This window comes from Hydra vulgaris, chromosome 12 (genome assembly GCF_038396675.1).
Source record: "Hydra vulgaris chromosome 12, alternate assembly HydraT2T_AEP".
Lineage (NCBI taxonomy): Eukaryota > Metazoa > Cnidaria > Hydrozoa > Anthoathecata > Hydridae > Hydra > Hydra vulgaris.
The window spans coordinates 69,236,845-69,257,909 of NC_088931.1; the positions used below are offsets into that span (position 1 = coordinate 69,236,845).

General features: G+C 28.1%; 1 protein-coding gene across 3 annotated transcripts in view; it reads right to left on the reverse strand.

The window, feature by feature from the left end:
• The window catches only part of LOC136088964 (receptor-type tyrosine-protein phosphatase S-like), a 193,246-nt gene that overhangs the window by 21,576 nt on the left and 150,605 nt on the right, over positions 1-21,065 (reverse strand). For all 3 annotated transcript variants that reach the window (XM_065814252.1, XM_065814254.1, XM_065814253.1), the window contains 7 exons: positions 11,108-11,208; positions 10,789-10,978; positions 10,554-10,656; positions 10,129-10,378; positions 9,917-9,971; positions 9,741-9,828; positions 9,501-9,667 (listed from right to left, as the gene is read on the reverse strand). In XM_065814252.1, the coding sequence (XP_065670324.1) occupies positions 9,501-9,667; positions 9,741-9,828; positions 9,917-9,971; positions 10,129-10,378; positions 10,554-10,656; positions 10,789-10,978; positions 11,108-11,208 (954 nt within the window). The remainder of the gene's footprint in view (positions 1-9,500; positions 9,668-9,740; positions 9,829-9,916; positions 9,972-10,128; positions 10,379-10,553; positions 10,657-10,788; positions 10,979-11,107; positions 11,209-21,065) is intronic.

Below are 21,065 nucleotides of genomic sequence, written 5' to 3' on the forward strand. Positions count from 1 at the left end.
ACTAGAGGATTCATTACTCTGAATCCTCTAGTAAATTTATTTATTCAAAATCGAATAAATTTACTAGAGGATTCAGAGTTGAGTTGATAAATGGTTTAGAAGTAATTGTAACTAAATTTAAATTTAATTTAAAACTAACAATGATTGACAGTAAGGCTGCCAATACAATATGCTCAATTTCTTCACAACAAGTTTGTAAGATATGTTAAGCTTCTCCAAAACAAATGAATTCTATTACATGTGGCTCAAAACCAACTCCAACTTCGAATATAGATAACATTAAATTAGGTCTTTCTCAATTGCATGCTCGTATAAGGTGTTTTGAATGTTTGTTACACATTTCTTGCAGACTTGAAATAAAAAAATTCGTTGTAATGACAACAAAGAAGTTTGTGGAAAAAAAAAAAAAATTATACAAAATAAATTCATTGAAGAATTAGGGTTAAGAGTAGATTTTCCTTGGCAAGGTGGTTCTGAAACTTTAAATGATAATAAATATTCTTCTATTACAGGCATAGATAAAGAATTAATTGAACGTTTAGCAAACATTTTGAACATAATAAATTGAAGTTATAAGATAGATACAATAAAATTAAGTGAATATTGTACTAAAATAGCAAAGCTTTATTGTGAAAAATAAAACTGGTTTTATATTCCTGTATCTAAGCATAAGTTATTGCTTCACAGTTCTGAAATAATTTCAAAGTTCTTGTTGCCAATTTAATTATATTTAAAGGAAGCATAAGAATCTAGAAATAAAGATAATAAACAATTCAGACTACACCATTCAAAAAAAGATACTAGACTCCGTACAACTTCACTATCTTCTTATTACATACATATATCATCTACATACCAACACTATCTTCTTATTACATACATATATTATCTACATACCAACTTCACTATCTTCTTATTACAAGTGATCCAATTATATCAGCTATAATAATTTCTCAAGATAAAAGTAAAGTTAAAAAAATTCAATTATCAAAGAGCACTCTAGAACTTCTTAAAAAAATTAAATAAAAATACTATTGATGAAATCCAAAGTGATAATGAAACTGATAATGAGTACAATGAGTATGACAATGAAGACAAAGGTGAAGAAAATTATGAATTAGTTACTGACAGAATAGATTACGAAGATGTATATGAACATAATGAATAAGACAATTATGCTGATATATTTATTTTTAAGCTTATTTTCCAATTTAGGTGCAATATAAAACATATAGATTATGTTAACTAACTTTTTTCAAAATTTTTTATTTTGTTCTCAAAACAATAGTTTAAAACATAATTAGTTGAAATTACTCAGGGGTAAGGTGGTAGGGAGGAGGACCCTAGTAAAATTTACAACCTCCTGATCATATTTAACCCTTTTTAAAATACTTTGAGTCTTCTTTCCTTGTCTACTTCTTTTTTACATCTTAGAGTAAAATTTCAGCAATTTTGAATAAATATTTTTGACAAAATTAATTTGGCCTAATTTTAAGTTACTCCTGATAACTGTAGGGGAGACTGGGGCTAGTTGGCTCGGTTTTTACTCTATGAGCTCTGTAGCCCTAACAGTACATTTTTTAAAAAATATTAAAGTGTAGTCTTAAAGAGTATGGATTAGGGTAACTTATAAAATTTGCATTCATTTACAAAAAAAAATTCTTGGGGCTTTTCTGGGCCCTCAAAAAAAAAAAAAAAATTTGCGCCAACTTACCCCACCACGGGGTAAGTTGGTGCAAACTATAAAATTGATTATTAATGCACTATTAAGTGCAAAATTAATAGAATTTTTTTTACCCTTAATTTTTGGAACAATTTTATCTCAAAATTTAATATTACTTTTAGCTGGTACCAAATATTTGTCCGTATAAAAGCCAAACAGTAGCCCACTTTTTATCTGTGAAAAAAAAAAACTAAACAATTTTTTTTTTAAATTTTTTTGTAAGAATAAATTTTTTTTGATATTGTTAAAAATTAAAAAAAATAAAAATAATAATTTTATAAAAATATTTTTTTTTTCCATAGTAAATGCTGTGAGCCAACTTACTAGTTTTATTAAAGTTTTCTTATCTTGCATTAGAAAAGAAAATTTATTAAACCTGAGAAAAACTTAATAATGCCTTTACATTTAACAGTAATGTTGGATCTAATTTATCTTAGTTGTAACACATTTTAGGTTTCAAATATTGATAAGTGGATGATAACATTATAGGTTTTAAAAGATATTATTGCATCAGACCACAAACTATTAGTGTTTTCTATTTCTTGTTTGATGCAAACACATCCGAAAAAAATTACAGTAAACCTTATTTAAGTATATCATCTAGAACTCTTAGCTGGCTAAACTATGTCACTTTAGCTTGCTATGAAGAAAAAGTAGATTTCTTGCTGAAACCCACAAATGTACCACTCTATTTATGTATAATTCAACTTGTGATATTGATTTATTTTTTAACAGTCTTATAAATAGTATACAATTTGAAACAATACCTCATTGTTATTCTAAACATTAAAACTATGAACTTATTACTCCATGTTGAAATGACTATGTTAAAGATAAACATGACATTGCAAGCAATATATTTAAGCATTGAATTATTTGAGGGAAGATGAAACAAGGTGACATTTTTAAAAGTATGAAGCATTCTCTTGCTGCTTTTAAATTAGCTCTTAGATATTGGAAACATCAAAATAAACAAATTCAGGTTGAACTATGTGCAAAAAATCTGCAAATCACAGTTAAAAAAATAAAAGCTGGAACAATGTGTGTAAGGTCAGTAACAATAAGGTAGTAAATTATGTTGGAGGTACTAAAAGTGATAATAATATTGTTAATATGTGGAAGGATCACCTTCAAAAGTTCAATAAACAATGAAAAAAATTATCTTAACTTTTCAAAGGAAATGAAATCCACATTAGAAGAAACTGATATTATTATGAGTTACTTTTATCATATTAAAATGACATCAATGACTTTTAATATATCATGCATACAAAAATAACTCACAAGTATAGGTAGCTTTAATAAATATTTTATTATTGACAGTTTCTCTCTCTTCTGACAGTTATGTTTTCGCTTACTTTCAAATCGGGTGAATAGGAAGCTAAACACACTCACTTCTTGCGCTTATGGGCTAGCACATCAGAGCCAGACATAAGACCAACAGAATGGATTTCACATGCACACATTAGTCACTGTAGGCCACAAGCCATCACTCTTAGCCAAAGAGCTATGACCCCATACTGGTGTGGAATGATGTGCTTTGAAGTGAGATTTTAGAACTAAGTACATAGTCAGCGAGCGCAGATCCAACATGCATTGTGGAGCGTCTGAATGAACATGTGCATGACTGTCAGCGTAGTCATTAGTATATTGAGTGCCATAACCACATCCAGCGGGATAGCCTAATGTTTTGTCATTGTAGTGTGCATTGAAAGAAGTCAGCGCTCACTAGCCACAAAGAATAGTTTTTAATTGTTTATGTGACACAAAGATTGCAAAAAGTGAAAAACTCTGCCATCCAGTTATGAAGACCTGAGAGATGTGATAATAGAATCAGATTAAGTAGGTTATGTCATTTAAATAAAAAACATAAATTAATGTAAACACTATTTAGTAGGAGGAATAAAATTTAATGATTCAGGAAGAGGGGGAACCATAACTCACACTCTAGTCATCCTTAGCAAATGATAAGACAATGGTCTATGAGTAAACAAGTCAATATAAATTTGCTGGTTTATAAATGGTAATCATTACTAAAATAAACGCACCATACAAAAACAATAAAATAAAATAAGAAGATAATAAAATAGTAAGTAAAATGATGATAAATGATAGTTCGTGCAATATAAGAAAAAAAAATAGTCTAATAAATGTGGTACTATTTTATTGTCTTGATAACTCTAAAATAAAATTACATAAACGTTGTTAACGTAACAAATTCATATTATAAAGCTTACAAAGCGCTAAAAATCATGAGTGTAAAAGGTAAAAAATATTGGTGCCATAATAACCAATTAGAATTAAGTAATGGATGAATGGTGATCCCCCTCCTCAAGAAGGCACTGCGATCACCAATTGCATTTTGGAGAGCCCGAGACCTGCAAAAACACCACTCATCAGGGGTGTGTCCTTGCAACAGATCTCACTGCCTGCACTCTATGTCATGCTAGTCAATATGGAAAATAATAAGACTACATAAGCCAAAACACTCTATGTCATGCTAGTCAATATTGGAAAATAATAGGACTACACAAGCCAAAACACTCAATGTCATGCTAGTCAATATTGGAAAATAATAGGGCTACAAAAGCCAAAAATCCCCATCCCTATCCATAAACAAATATGTAAATACATATAAATATCATGTACACTTGCACTAGAATAGACAAACATGTACACATGCATGTATGCGCATGTATTAAAATAAACCATTTTAATGTTTCTTTTTTTTTTTTTAAACATCAACTCGCTTTTAACTAGGCTGCAAGCAATCACTATTAGAGTAGGATGTTAATGGAAGAGAAAAGATAAAGATTTTAAAGCAAGATAATGATTGAAAGATGACTTAAAATATTGCAAAATATATCAGGAAAGCAAAATGAAGGAAGTGAATTCCAAAGAACTGATGTTCTAAAAAAAAAAATAGAGGAATAAGAGTTTTTGGAGCACTAAGGAACAGTCACAAAAAAAGGATGAGACTTAATTAAATGATGAGTAATATGAGAATGAATTTTAGGGCACAAGACACATCGTTAGAGTTTTTTGAAGACTCTATTGTGTTTTATTTAATTTTAAAAGGGTTTTTAATAGGGCATATTGCCATTTGATTGTTTTTGATTTATTTGTGCTGGAAGTACCTATATGGTTTAAATGGTCTTAGGGGAAAGTTTATTAGTACTTTCTGTTTACACACTTTAGTTGTTTTAGTTTTGTTTCTGGCATTTTTATTTGAATTTTAATTTATTGTGCTTAGTTTTTTCTACCGGTGGTATGGTAAGTGATTTATTTGATTATTTTTATTTATATTGTGCAGTAGATCGACACTTTTTATATCATATCATCAAAAAAATATTAGTGTTTTACAAATTTGGGTGTGGTTGGGTTTTGGCTATTTGTAGTGAATCCTTTTTTAATGCAGTATGGAATAGGCGTAAGTTGCGGGGTAAAGCATAAGTGGCGATGACATTTGTCTGACGGGATAAACTAGTTATAAGTGCTGATCTTCATCGAAACGCCAGTAATAATAGACGCGACTCTGAGAGATGTTTATTACTTAATCACTACACAAATTATGTTTACACATTGGCATTAATGTTTTTTTTCCATTCTGAGGCCTTTCATTGTTGTATGCATACTTTTTATTTTTTAATGTATTTTTTGTTTGGTGATATATTTTTTGAATCTTAGTTCATATTAGTATTTATATAACAATTTATTTTTTATTATTATTGTTAGTACTGTTTTGGTGCATTGTCTGTCTTATTTATATTTTAAATATTCCTCTTTTAATCTTTATTTTTGTCTTGACAACTGTCAAAATATGCTTTGTTTGAAAAATAATTCTCCTTTATTCTAATGTACTTCATTTCTTCCCAGGTGTTCACTGCTCGTGTGTGACCATTCAGCGAATTTTATATATGTCAGAATTATATATATGCCAAAGTTTATAAACAAAATTGGTGTACTCTTATTTGCATCTGAGTTTATATTAAATAGAAATTCAACACAATTTTTAAAAAAAACATCTGGTTTTACATCAGATTAACAATAGTTAGTAAATAAAACTTTAACATTTGATTTGATTTGAATTTATTATTATTTTTTTTTTTTGCAGTTTAATGGTGAAACAGTGAATAAAGATGAGAAGTTTAGAGCAACTATATATTAGTCTATATACATTAGATGGCACAAGAGAAACTAGCTCTTTAGAGCAGTGCCCAATATAGTATTTGTAGAAAAGAGAAAGAGAATTAACATTACGACGATGTGATAATGGTTGGAGGTTGGCTACAAGAGCAGGTCCAACTATGTTTACAATGCGATTTTACACCTTGTTTAAAAGAGAAAAGCCATCATTAGAACATCCACCGCAGATATGGCAACAGTATTCCATACAAGGCCGAATTTGAGATGTATGGAGATAAAAGTGACGAGCTTGATAAAGAGATGCAATCTTAGCAGATGTTAATTTTGTATCAGATTTGATATATGGTTTCCAAGAAAGATCGGAAGAGTTAACCCTAGAAGAAGAAAGGTAGATAACTCATCGAGTACATCACCATTCATAAATATAGGAAGATCTAAATTATTGCAATAACAATTGGCTGAAAAAAATTGAGTTATATCTGAACTAAAGTTCACCAGCCACTGTGAGCCCCATGCTGTAGCAGAAGTGAGATCCTTTTCAAGTTCAAATGCCCCCTCCAAGCAATCAGAGAGTGTTGGTTTCTTATCAAAACAAGAATAAATGGTAGTATCATCAGCAAACAATGCCACCTTAGAATAAGATTGTTAATTTAAGAGAAAGATTGTTAATTTAAATTAAAAAGAGTATAGGGCAAAGAATTAAATCTTGAGGAACCCCTGAAGTTACAGGTTATGAAGGGCGTAGTCCATCAAGGACAACTTTTATACTACAATTTGAATTGAAGGACTCAATAATCTTAAAGATGTTTTCCGATACACCATAAAAAGAAAGCTTATGGAAAAGACCAGCATGCCAAACTTTATCAAAAGCTTTTGAAATGTCAAGAGCAATGGCCTTAACCTCTCCACCTTTATCAAGTGCATAATAAAACCCATTAGTTATTACTGTTAGCAAATCAGCTGTAAAACCAGAAGATGGAAATCGATATTGATGATCAGAAAGTAAGTTATTAGATTCAAGATGAGAGATTAAGTGCTTATTAATTAAAGATTTAAAAACCTTGCTTATGATAGGAAGAAGACTAATAGGATGGTACTTAGACAAGTCAGGTTGCTCTCCAGAATTTTTGAAAATAGGGATAACAGATGCTGCTTTCCAGCAGGCTGTAAAACAACACTCTGATAAGCACTTGTTGAATAGTTTTGATAGTATGGATGAAAGCTCCAAAGAACACTTCTGCAAGACTACAACAGGTATGTTGTCAGGACCACAAGATGTAGAAGAATCTAAGTAGGAAATCACTTTAGATACAGAAGCTGGAGTGATATCAAGCAATGAATTGACCTGTTTGACAGCTATATCAGGTAAAACGCAACTAGTGGAATCAAGAGATGATATTGATGAAAAGTTCTTAGCGAATAATTCAAATTAGTCTTTAGGTGAGGTGACAAAGTCTATACAAGAGATGTGGAAATACAGATTTGCCTTTATTATTGATGCTATTAAAGATTCTCCAGAAGTCACGAGAGCCTAATTTTTGTGATGAAATACAAGATTTCATGACCTGAGAATAGAGTGCTTTAGCGTTAGACAAAACCTTTTCACAATGGTTTCTACCAGTAATAAATAGATGTCTGTTTTCTGGAGAATTGTTTCCCTGATAGATATGGATGTAACGGTTTCGATTGGAAATTGCAGCACCACAATGTGAGGAAAACCATGGAGAAGAGTGAGGCTTGACCTGGAATCATCAAGAGGGAAAAAAAATTCCATGCCTGCCTGAAACCACAAAGTTATGTAAAAAGCACATTTGTCAACAGGAAGGCGAAAGATTTCTAGCCAAAGACAATTACAAAAAAAATCACAGAAAGAGTCCCAGTCAGTTTTAAGGTAGTTGTAAGAAGTATGATGATAAGGAGATTCTGATGATGAAGAAAAAGGAGATAATAGTTTTAGAGAGATCAAACTGTGATCAGAAGCACCTAAGAGTAAATGTGGAGAAACTAAGCAATGACTAGGATCAGAAGCAAGACATAAATAGAGTAAAGAAGGTAAATGGTTCAGGTTGTCTGGAAAGCAAGTTGGAAAGTTGCCTATTTGAGTAAAGCATTGAGAGAGGCAAAAGTTGTGGGCTTTAATGCCTGCAGAGTCACTGAACCCCAAGGCAGGGGGTGTTTTATGTCGGGGTTGACTTCTCCTAGCCTTTACCTAAAAAGACGTATCCTACAAGGCAGCAGGACATGAAAAAAGTTGTACTTTTATTGTTACATGTTACCAGTAGCAGGATGACCATACCTGACTTAAAATGTATAGAAATGTATTAAAATAACACAAAGCAAATAGAAAATAGCAATTAACAATTAAAAGCAACTTACTGTTTCTTATATGGCTGAAATATGTCTTATAAATATAATAAGTAAATACTACTCATAATAATCGAAACCAAGTTAAGATGGTTTGTGGTTAGTACAAAAGTAGTTAGTAGGAAATATGGTAGAAAATATGGTAACTTTAATAGTATGAGAAATATAAATCTTGCCTGATATGTAGAAACAATAGCTATCACACAAAACAGACTCAGAGCAGTTAAAAAATGATTAGCCAGAGACAAAAAGATAATCCAACATTAAATCAGTAGGCAGAGAATAGTGAGAAAACAAACAGATGAGACAATAAATGCGATCTCCCACTAATAGCTTATAACCACTGAAAAATGTAACGTTAAAAAAACAATATAGTTGACAAAATGACTAAAAGAATGTAAGTGAAGACGGAATAGTGAAAACAACAACAAACTAACATAGTGAGATCAGATCAAGAAAATTATATAGAAACTAAAAGCCTAATGAGATAGTGATATGTCTAAACTTATCTAGTAGAATTGTTAAGTACAATCCAACCAAGAATACATTTGTTATAAAAATACACTAATACATATTTTTGTGTAAAACTTTTGTGCGTTATGCTTCTCACAAATATACAGTTTCATTCACACATTATAACACAAATCTGAATAAATATACAAGGATAAGGTCAAAAAAAGATTATGGACAAAAGTATATAATAATGAACAAATATTTGATTTACTAATTTTAAAGACTGTCTACAGGTGTGATGATGTAGTGCATTAGTATGTTCTGTATGGTCGTCTAGTATAATCTCACTATGTGTTCGTTCACTTTCAAATTGGGTGAATAGAAAGCTTAACACACTCACTTCTTGTGCTAATGGGCTGGCACATCGGAGCCAGACATAAGACCAACAGAATGGATTTCAATTGATCAAATGCGCACATTAGTCACCGTAGGCCACAAGCCATCCATCTTAGCCAAAAGACCTATGGCTGCGTACTGGTATGAAATAATGTGCTACGAAGTGACAGTTGACAGTTTCTCTCTTTAGAACAAGATGATGTAAATAGATGCTTCAGTTTCCAATGTATTTTTTTATTAATTTAATTGCTAACAACCAATCAAATTGTTTAGAAATAATACTCCATAGTACCTAATGTTATGTAGATTTTAATTTAAACAACATATAATAACAATCCATTAAAAAACAATTTATGAAAAAATAAACTTAATGTGTATGATAAGGTTTTTATAAAAAAAATAAGCAAAAAAGACTTACCTAAAACAAAATATTTGTACTTTTCATACATAGAAGCATTAAATGAGGCAGCAATGTAAGGTTCATTATAATCTGCAGTTTCATAAACTTTAAAGTCTTTATAAGTAGATGTAGCATTTTTAATGATTGTACTCATGTTAATTTTCATTGCAACAACTTCATAAATCCTTTAAATGGACAATTGTATAAAACTAATGAATATTACAAACTATTTAAATAAAAGTTACAAACAATACTTACTTTGTATTTGAAGGTCCTTTTACTAACTCAATGATATGACCATGACGTTTATCCCATTTTAAAATATTTATAGGTAGCGTTTTGCGATCTAAATATGTCAGAAATAAAGAGAAATTATTACTAATATTTATACTAAATATCTTTGTTTATTAATAGTTGAAAAAATGTGACCATACCAAGAGTCAACATTATGGGATTACTATAATATGATGAGTTGCTAAAACGATTATCCTAAAAGTAATCATATAATAAAAATATTTTCAAGCAAAACAAGTCAAAAATCACAAACAAATAAAACTCAAAAACTCAAAATTCTACATAACATAAAATTGAACACATAAAACAATGAGTTTAAAAATTTAATAAAAAAACATAGTGCAACAAAAACCTTCATGTTAATGACAGCACGAATATAGAGAAACAATTTTCTAAGTGTAGGCAGCTTAGCATTCAAATTATTCACTGTTTCTGAACCTTCATAAAATTTTAAAGAGTCGGAAGTAAAGCTATTTGAAGGAAGTTTTGCAGCCAAAAAATAGGAAAGATTTAATGAATCAGCAGTGGATTGATCTTTTAAAGTCAATGTTTCCATATTCAATGAAGATATGTTCTCATATGCAATTATTATCTCATAAAAACTATAAATATTAAAAAAATCATCATTTATAGCAACAGACTTTTTACAACTTTTAGGTTGTTTTTTTATATATAGAAATTATGGTTTCTACATAAAAAAATGTAACAAAAATATATTAAACATATAACAAATGTGGAAAAATTCTATACATCTAACATATAAGCAAAATGGAAAACCTGACAGGTCCATTGATATCAGATACACTATAAAACTGACATTCAAATACTTCCGTGTAGTTATTAAAGTATTTTAACACTTCATAAGTTGGTGTTGGAGGTGCTAGAATAAAAAAAATAAACTTCAGTCAAAACATTGTTCAACAAAATAATTTAATATTACAAAAGAATTTAATATTACAAATTAACAACACATTTAAAAATGTAAGAAGGTATACAAATTAAAAAAACCTACAAATTGGTTTGGAATAATGCTGTTTACTTTCTCCTTTAACAGAATGATCTTCATCATACACAGCATCTACAGATATGTTAAAGATGGCTGCATGAAAGTCAACTTCAAAGATAATGTTTGTATTAACTGTTTCCGTTGTATTGAAAAAAAAGAATGAGCTGTTGTATGGCTTCAGTGATTGGACATTTATCTGATTTGAAAAAAATAGAAATATAACTAAAAAAAATTAACTTTTGTGTTTATTACTTCGTTATTACTATAGTTATTATGTAAACATTTGATTTTTTTATAAAATGAAGTAATAAAATAAAAAAGTTACTTTATATTTTAGAATTGGAACTGGAGAATCTGGTTTCTTCCAAATTAGTACTAACTTTTTGCTTTCATCACTTATATTTAATTGAGCAGGAGCATCTAAAGCTATATTAAAAAATTTGATTTAACAATTATAAATTGTCTTTATTAACTAATAAACTTTAATGAACTCTATTTAAATAACACAGGTCAACAAAAAAAAAGTTTTTTTCTGGTGCCAAGCAAACAATTTATTTTTTGTATAGCATTTCTCATTTTGATTTCAAATATGCAACTCTTTTTTTACCATCACGTCAAGTTGTAAAGATATTTAGGTTCAAATCTTAAGAATTTAGGGTAAAGTCCCTAATATTGTTGAAAAAAAAATATCCAAAAGTATGTTAACCTGGGTCTCAATAGAAGCGTATTTTCATAGAGATTTTAAAAATGTTATTCATTTTTAATAAAAATAAGTATTTTTTGTATTATTGCTGAATAACATTCTGACGAAATTTTTTTAAGAGTCTTTAGCATTTTTTCATTTTTTTTTTGTCAATAAATTTTAAGGAAAAATATTTATGTTTTCTAAAATCTTTATGAAAATATGCTTCTTTTGAGACCCAGGTTGACATACTTTTGAATAACTTTTTTTTCGACAATATTAGGGACTTTACCCTAAATACTTAAGATTTGAACCTAAATATCTTTACAACTTGACGTGATGGTAAAAAAAGAGTTGCATATTTGAAATCAAAATGAGAAATGCTATACAAAAAATAAATTGTTTGCTCGGCACCAGAAAAAAACTTTTTTTTTGTTGACCTGTGTAATTTATTTTTTTAAATTAATCATACTGATATATATTGATTCATGTAATACATTGCATTAACATCCATATTATAACCTTTAATTGCATTATTTGTAATTATTTAAATGCATTATTTGCAATTAAAGTAAGGTAGTGGTGTAGTAAATCATATGCTATAGTGGTGTCACATTCACCTCATAAGGAAGAAGCTCTGAGTTTGATCCCCACCATGTCCCTGGTAGTAACGCGTTTAACTTGTTTCTCTGCACAGCGGCATTGTTCATCAAGGTTTGTGTTTCAGAGATATAGAATTAAGAGAAGGTTGTGACCACAACTAAAGTAGCCTCCTCAACTGTAGAGGCTTTCAGGGCCTTGGGGAGGTGAATTAGTGAAGAAAAAAAAATTTGACTAACTTATAATTTTGCGTATAAATATAAATATATGCATAAGTTATTTGAAGAAGATTAGAAAAATTTTCATTTTTAGATAAAATACTTTCCTGAAAATGTAACATGAGACTTTTCTAAAAACCTGGTATAGTGAACAGCTATCATAACATTTGGTGCAATAAACAGTTTTTCAAATTTTAATAGAAGAATATAGGTAGCTCACCAAAAGCTATTCAACAAGCTCTAAATAACTGTTGTAATTTTCTATATTCAGTATCTTAAAAGTCCCATTAACTTCTTTCCATACATATTTAACTAACACCTATAGTCCATGTACAAATACTCAAATTATTAGCATTAATAAAATTTTTATATTCAATTAGTCAAGTTTAGCTAATAGAGGTAAACTTGGGCACAATTTTATTTTATTTAGGAAAATTTTAATATTGGAGCACAAAGTAATGTAAACAAAGTAAACACAATTAATGCATACGCATTAGGATGTTGTAGTAAAATATCATTAAAATAATACATGTTAAATTTCAAGAAGTAATTTACTTGAATTATTCCAAAAATAGTCTGATAGACCTCCTTAGAATGATGCTTGAAATTGCAAGAAAAGTAATTAACTTTGCTAGAACAAAAATTTTAAAGAAATCTTTAAAAAAAGACCTACTTCAGACCTTTCTTTATAAGCATTTTTAATTATTTTGATTTTCTTATGATTTTGATTTGAATTTCTACACAAGCTTCAAATTGATACAGATTAAATTACTGCAGAAGGGTGAAATTGTGAAAGGGTGAAAAGTTTCCTGGAATCTAGCAACATTTCATTGGAAGGATAAGCAGATAATTTATGCTATGTCCTCCATCCAAGTCACTTCTCTGCAATTGTTAACTACCATTGAAATCAAGATCTTGTTGAGTAACATGACATACTATGCCACTATAATGGAGTCAATAATGTGGTTATTTAAAAAAACTGTTCTGAAAAAATACACAAAAAACGTAAGATTTTTGTGAAAAATGCTATAAATTTATTTGAAAAAGTTGTTTTAAAACTTTTCACACCAATAATGTTTTATTTACTCTATATTTTAGTTTCATATTTAGTTTGATTTTGGTGAAATTCTAAAAGATTTGATCCTGTTTAAATTGTTGCTTATTTCTAAAAGATATAAAGTTTAAGAAATCTAAAGTTTTTTTTTTTTTTAAATATCCATTAAGTATGTCTAATATGCAAAAATAATATTATTTATGATAATGCATTATGATTAAATAGTAATAACTGACAGCAATATATAAGAGTTCCGTTAGCAAGGTAATCTTAAAAATTATTTATTATTTTTTTAATATTGCAACAATATTTTTACATTCATTTTATTTTATATTTGAAATTAAACAAGAGAAAGGCAGTTCCAATCTTCAATATAATATCAAAAAAAAACAAAAAATTGACATGTTAAAATCTACAATTCCAAACTGGCTTCAAGCTTCTTCAAAAATTGACTCTAATTCTGAAAAAGGCCAAAAATTTGAAGTCAATATTTGAAATGATGATTCTTGACCTCCAACTGTGGTTTATTGTCAATTATGCTTTAAGACACCATGCTCTTGTTGCTCCTAATTACAAAATTGCTAGCGAAAAATACTACAGAAAATACTACAGAAGTTTATTGGATCCAACTTATGAAAAAACAAAATTTGCTCTGAAAAAGTTAGTTCAATCAGAAGCTGAAAGTTTGTCAGTCTGTCTTGATGCATGGTCATCATTTCATCATTGCTACCTGGGGATGACGGTTCACTTTATTTCCAAAATTAGGAACTGAGTCAAATTCTGTATCTCTTGTTCTCAATTTGATGAAAGGCATAATGCAAAAATATTTTCAACAAGATCGAAACAATAGTAGAGGAGTGGGAAGTTTCTTCAAAAATTAAAGTTTGCTTAACCCCTAAAGGACCGATATTTTTTTAAATAAATGCACCAAAAAAATCAATTTTTTTTTTAATGCTTAGAACTTAGATATTGACATATTAAGAATAAAAAAAAAGGCTGTTATAAATCTAAATATTATTAATTTGATTGATTCTTAGTTGATTTAATATAATAATATTGTTATAAGATTATTTTCATGAATTATTTTGGGCTAATACATAATGAAACATAAAATATATGACTGCTTGAGTTATCTTGGGTTTGGTCTTTTTGGACCATATAGCATGACCCGAGATATCTCGGGCCTGGTCCTTAAGGGGTTAAGAGACAATGCAGCAAATATAAAGGCAGCCTTTAATGAACCAAGCTGTAATTACGTGTCAGCTAGATGCCTTAACCACTCCCTTCAACTTGTCATTAAAAAAGAACTGTTTTCGCATCCAATCATAGACGGACTGATTGCAAAGAGTCAAAAACTCTGTTCTTACGCATCCTATTCTACTGCCTTCTACACTGAACTTTACAGACAGCAAGAAATTCAAATGAATACAAAACTCAGACTTGGCTTAAAAAGCGATGTTGCCACATGATGGAACTCTACCTATTATATGCTTGAGCGAACTTTACAGCTAAAGCCAGCCATTGCTGCCACTTTAATCAAATTTCCTTCAGTGGGAATTGAACTTTCTGTCCAAGATTGGAGCCTCTGTGAAAAAGTGATCAACATTTTAAGTGTTTTTGAGGAGGCAACAAAAATGTTGTCAAGTATTGACTCTAGCATCAATTCCTGTATTCCAATTGTGACAACAATTGAGCCTTGAGTTTTGGAAAAGCTATGAAAAAAATGCAAATTCCAAAATCAAGTTAGCGTTAACTAAGGTGGCAAAAAAGTACCTCACACCACCTTCAACATCTACTGATGTTGAAAGACTGTTTTCTACAGCTGGAGATATTCTTTCAAACAAAAGAAACAGAATCCACCCAGAAATTTTGGAAAAACTTCTTTTTTGTCGAAAAAATTCAGTTGTTGGATTTTGTTAGTTATTTTTATTAATTTAATATTTTGTTTAAATTAAAACTAACTTTAAAAAAATATATATTAATGATTTTTGGTTCCGGTTTGGGTTTATTTTATGTTCCGGTTTGGGTTTATTTTATGTTCCGGTTCCGGTTAGGGCTAATAAAATTCAATTTTCGTCTCATTTCCGGTTCCGGCAGAATATTAGTTCCAGTCGATCACTACATATAAACAATTTTTTAAATTATATAAATTCTTTATTTCGCTATTTGAGCGTAAATAGTAGTATAAAGTGGCAATATAAAAGATTTTTAACCTATTTTTTTAAAAGTACTTGATGTATACTACTAGCATCAAGCAAAATATTTTGCCAGTTTTTGCCAGTCTGCACTGAGCAATGATTTTTTTATGTGATGATTGTCATTTTTATAGTCCGGTCAGACTTCTTACAAGTATGATTTTATGTATATGTGTACATATATATATATATATATATATATATATATATATATATATATATATATATATATATATATATATATATATATATATATATATATGTATAAACATGTATACATATATATATATACATATATATATATATATATATATATATATATATATATATATATATATATATATATATATATATATATATATATATATATGTACACATATACATAAAATCATACTTGTAAGAAGTCTGACCGGACTATAAAAAGAATATATATATATATATATATATATATATATATATATATATATATATATATATATATATATATACTATATTATCTATTCTTTTATTCATAGCTGTTCTTTTTAAAAAGATGAATAGAAGAAGAATATACAGTTAAAATAAAGAAACAGACTGCGAAAAAAATAGATTTACTTTGTAAACTGGTTGAGTATGTGAAAAATATTTCACCAAACACACTTTTAAATACAAAATCAACCTTATCAGCTTTTATTCATCAATACAAATGTAAAATAACAGCTGTAAAAAGCGAGCCTATACAATTTGAAATTAAACATGCTACCTTGATAGATGATTGCTAGTTAAAGCTGTTACTCCTGAAAAAAATCTTGGTGGAGGACCAGTAATGCCCTGTAATGAATCTTCAACATGAACATAGGACAGAAAAAATTTACATATGTACTCTACTAACGAAATATTATAAGCAGCTTCAAAGTCATTAACAAAAGATGGAAGAAATGCAAAGGCTAAGAGTGTTAAAAATTTTTTATATACACCTACTCAAGGAAGTCTTTTATCTGACAAAGCATTAGCTATCTTCTTAGATGTTAATCTGTCAAAGGCGCTCTGTCAAAAACCAACTTCTACGCAATAATGCTTTAGATCTAGATTCAGCTATTTACCCAACATACCATGATTCAAAGAGTGAAAAAGACAGATGTTACCCAGATGATATTAAGGTCTCTGATTACTCTGCAGAAGTTCCATTGCAGTCTCTACTTCAGCACACAGCACAGCAGCTTTGTGAATATCAGATAGAAGTGCTGACTGATAATTCAGAATCACTTAAAATGTGTTAACACTTAGATCAAAAATAGGGTTTGCAACTGGTCAGTCAGTGTATAAGCAGGGAGGTACAGGTGAGGCTGGCAGGAATTTAGCAAATGAAATATCTTTATTTATTACATGCTTTGTGCCATTAGACTTTTAGTATTTTTTTTAAAGATGTCAAGTGGCAGCTTGTTTGGAGGAATCACAAACTTTCATCACCTATTTATTACAGAACTGTTCGGTTTAAATACATGAAAGTAGCAAAGAAAGTGGTCTTAGCAGAATTTAAGTTAACTAAAAATGACATTAACTCACTCCAAGTTTCTAAAGTAACAATTGCTGGACAAAAGGTAGTTATCATATTACAGATATCACTATGATTGAATGAAAAGTGCAGACTATAATTTCTTCCGCTATAACCTCCACTCAATCCTGCAGTAATTGTGGCATCTCATCTATGTACATAAATAATTTTTACCGACTCCATAATTCTGGATTCCATGATCAAAAAATAAAAACAAGGAGTTTTTATTTTTTGATCATGGAATCCAGAATTATGGAGTCGGTAAAAATCAACAGCATTCCTGCATTTCTTCAATTTTTTAATGTTTTGCCTTCTATTTTCTAATCTTTTCATCTTTCCTTTTTTCCTAGAATAAACTATTTTATTTCTCCATTTTTGTGGCTTTATGTTGAATTCTTTAAATTTTTATTAACTTCACTTTTCTAAAAGGATTCCATATTACTGCACCATATTCAAGATGAGATCATACTAATGTTTTACTTGAAAGTTTACCTGAATATTCATTTAATTTTTTTGCTTTGTTTTTAATCCATTTATTTAACAACTAAATTAAAGTAATAAAATTTTTTTTCATAATTTTACAAAATTAAGTTCAGTGTCACTCATATAGTTAAAAAGTAGTAATGAAGTGACACATTAATAAGATAAATAAAAGAAAGAAACAAACAAAAATATTAAAATATATAAAAGTAGTATTAAAGATAATAAACCAAATAAAAAACCAATAAAAAGATAAACAATAATACTTCAAAAAGATTAATAGCTGAAAAAATAGAATGAGTGGATCAGATGAATGGATGAGATTACAAATAATGTGTTAGATAACACAGTGTTTAATGAGATATGATCAGAAGGATGATAAAATAGAAAATAAAAAAGATATATTTAAATATTTAGATTTATTAAGACAAAAATATGAAAAAAACTTGAGTAATAGTAACAAATATAATAAGAAACAACATTAAAAAAAAAAAAATTACATGACTGTATAAGCAATATACTAAAATACACAACAATACAAACAATATAAATGAATAAAACTTGAAAACTGTTCTTTTAATTTCCTTTCATAACTTTATTTTTTGGTGGTAGAAAAATCTAAGCCATTTTTAAATATAAATAAGGTTTTTTTTGTTTTTCACTTTTGACTGTATTATGAACATTGTTTTCTTTTAACATTGCTTTTACTTGCTTTGTTTTTTTAATGTTTTTTTTTCTTCAATCTTTTTATTTATAATTATAATGTCTTCCTTGTTTGCTACTAACTGGGCTTTTTCAAATCTTTTTAAATATTTTATTTTATATTATAATATTAACTAATAAAAAATATTTAAGAGTGCTTGATCATACATTGTTTATTTGCTTTATTTATTACATTTTCAACGTGATTTATCAGTTGTTAGTTATGGTATATCAAGATCAAATTCTGATTGTGTTTTAATCATTTAATAATCATAAAATCATTTAATTTATAATCATGTTTTTGATATATATATATATATATATATATATATATATATATATATATATATATATATATATATATATATGATGTTGTTTTATTGTAACAAGTTATGATACAAAGTCTCTTGTTCATTTGAGAGTGATCAATATTAAGTAAATTTTTTACAAAATAGATCAGTATTAATATATAAAGAGTTTGATTATTTGAAAAAATACAACTTTGTGATGGAACTTAAAGTTTCATGCCCTTCAGCAATCATCAGCCATATTTTATTCTTTAAATTAATAAAAAACCGTTAAAAAATACAGAAATTGACAGAAAAAACATAACAAAGCAATGTAATGAGTTCTGACGTCAAAACAAATAATTTTTAATTAATTAGAAAATTGATCAATCACCCATGTCGAATAGGGCGAGAAGAAATTTGTTTCGATACCTGCACTTGGATAACAATTCACTTTTTTTGTTTAGCAGATTTTTATTTTTGAAAAAAAGAATTTCATATTTTTTGTTTGTGCATAGTTTGCAGGACTTCGTGGTTGAGTTGTTAGCATTGCATTGCTTAATTATTTTCCATTTAACAACTGGGTTTAAGTTGGCATCTTTGAATTTCCAAAATTCTTTTGATAATTCGGTGGAACTGATTTTAGGTGGAATTTCTTTGTTGTTCATAATTTGTTGATTGTGTGTGTTTAAAAAAGACTTTATATTCGGCATACAGCTATAGCTTATTTTTATTGTGCTTCTGTTAAAAATTTTGTGGAGTCTATGATATATTGGGAAGTGTTTGTTGATCAAGGTTAGAAACCTTTTTCCTATATTAGTGCTAACATTTTTGCTGAAAGGAGGGTTGAACCATATGATGTTGCATTTACGGTTTTTGGTATGAGGTAAATTTAAATTAGGGTGATATGAAAGTTTGTGATTAAAACCGGATCTTAATAGCGCGTCATTTTACATAGGAGTAGATCTTTGGAAAATTTCTTCACTTGACAAATTTGCAGACAATCTTAACTCAATTGAATGCGGAAGCTGCTTTAAAATATTAAGCGGGTGGTTTGAATCGGCATGAATATAATTTAAAGAATTTCCGGGCTTAGAATATGGTTGGAAAGTATGGTCATTGAGATTTAATGTGACGTCAAGGTAATTTATAATTTTTATATTGCACTGTATTGATATAGTGAGTTCGTTTTTTTTAAATATTTCAACAAAATGTTTTTTTAATTTTTCCATTTGGGGGCCACTCATTTTTTTAAAAATTGCTAAACCATCATCGTGGTATAATCTGAAATCATTTTTATTATAAAACTTGCAATTAAGATAAATTCCCACAAACTTCAGCACTGTTTGCCGAAGGGCATGAAACTTTAAGTTCCATCACAAAGTTGTATTTTTTCAAATAATCAAACTCTTTATATATATATATATATATATATATATATATATATATATATATATATATATATATATATATATATATATGTATATATATATTTATATATATATATATGTATATATATATATATATATATATATATATATATATATATATATATATATATATATATATATATTTATATATAAACCTTCTCGGCAAGCATGTGCGGTTCTTATTTGTTCTAAAGTAATTTATTTAGACACACTGACCACGGCATGGTTTCTTTTACAAATATATATGTATACATTTTTTTTTTCAGCCTGAAATGGTTTCCTTTATACTGCCCAATTTTCAACATTAGGACAAAATACTAAAGATAATAAACATGTTTGGGTAGTGAAAACAACCTAATATATTATTAATTATTTTACATGAAAAATTTGTTAAAAAATGAAAAATAAAAGTTTTGAAAATAAATAGCAATTAGTTTTCTTGCTTTCCTGTGCATTGATAAAAACAGTAAAGTTTAGCAAAAACATTTGAAAAACAAACTTTAAAGTTATCTTTATTTTTAGCGCAAATAATAAAGTATTTTCTTAATATACTGACAAAAGTCAGGAATAAATTTCAAAAAATGCTTTTGCTTTTGTTATATTCTTATCTGCTTTCTTCCTCGACTTGTACTTATTTTGGTTGTGGAAAATTACAAACGCCCTGAAAAAAAAGAAAACAAAAACAGTAAAATATTTAGATATGTTATTATTACTCTTTTTTTAATTTTAGAATTCTTCTTAAAGCTTTATTTTGTTACAAATTCTTAAAACACCTACTATATAAAAATATGGTCAAGTTATCTAAATAAATTACTTTAAGTGTGGAAAAAAAAGTGTGTGACCGCACACGCTTCTCAGGAAGACTTGATATATATATATATATATATATATATATATATATATATATATATATATATATATATATATATATATATATATATATATATATATATATATATATATATACATATATTTTTATATACATAACTATTAATTCAATTTAACCAATACAATGAAAAATGTTTGTCAAGCAAAATAACAACTTCAAAAAAAAATTTAATTTCTGAGAAGATTTTTAACAAAGTATTAAAATAGATGGTT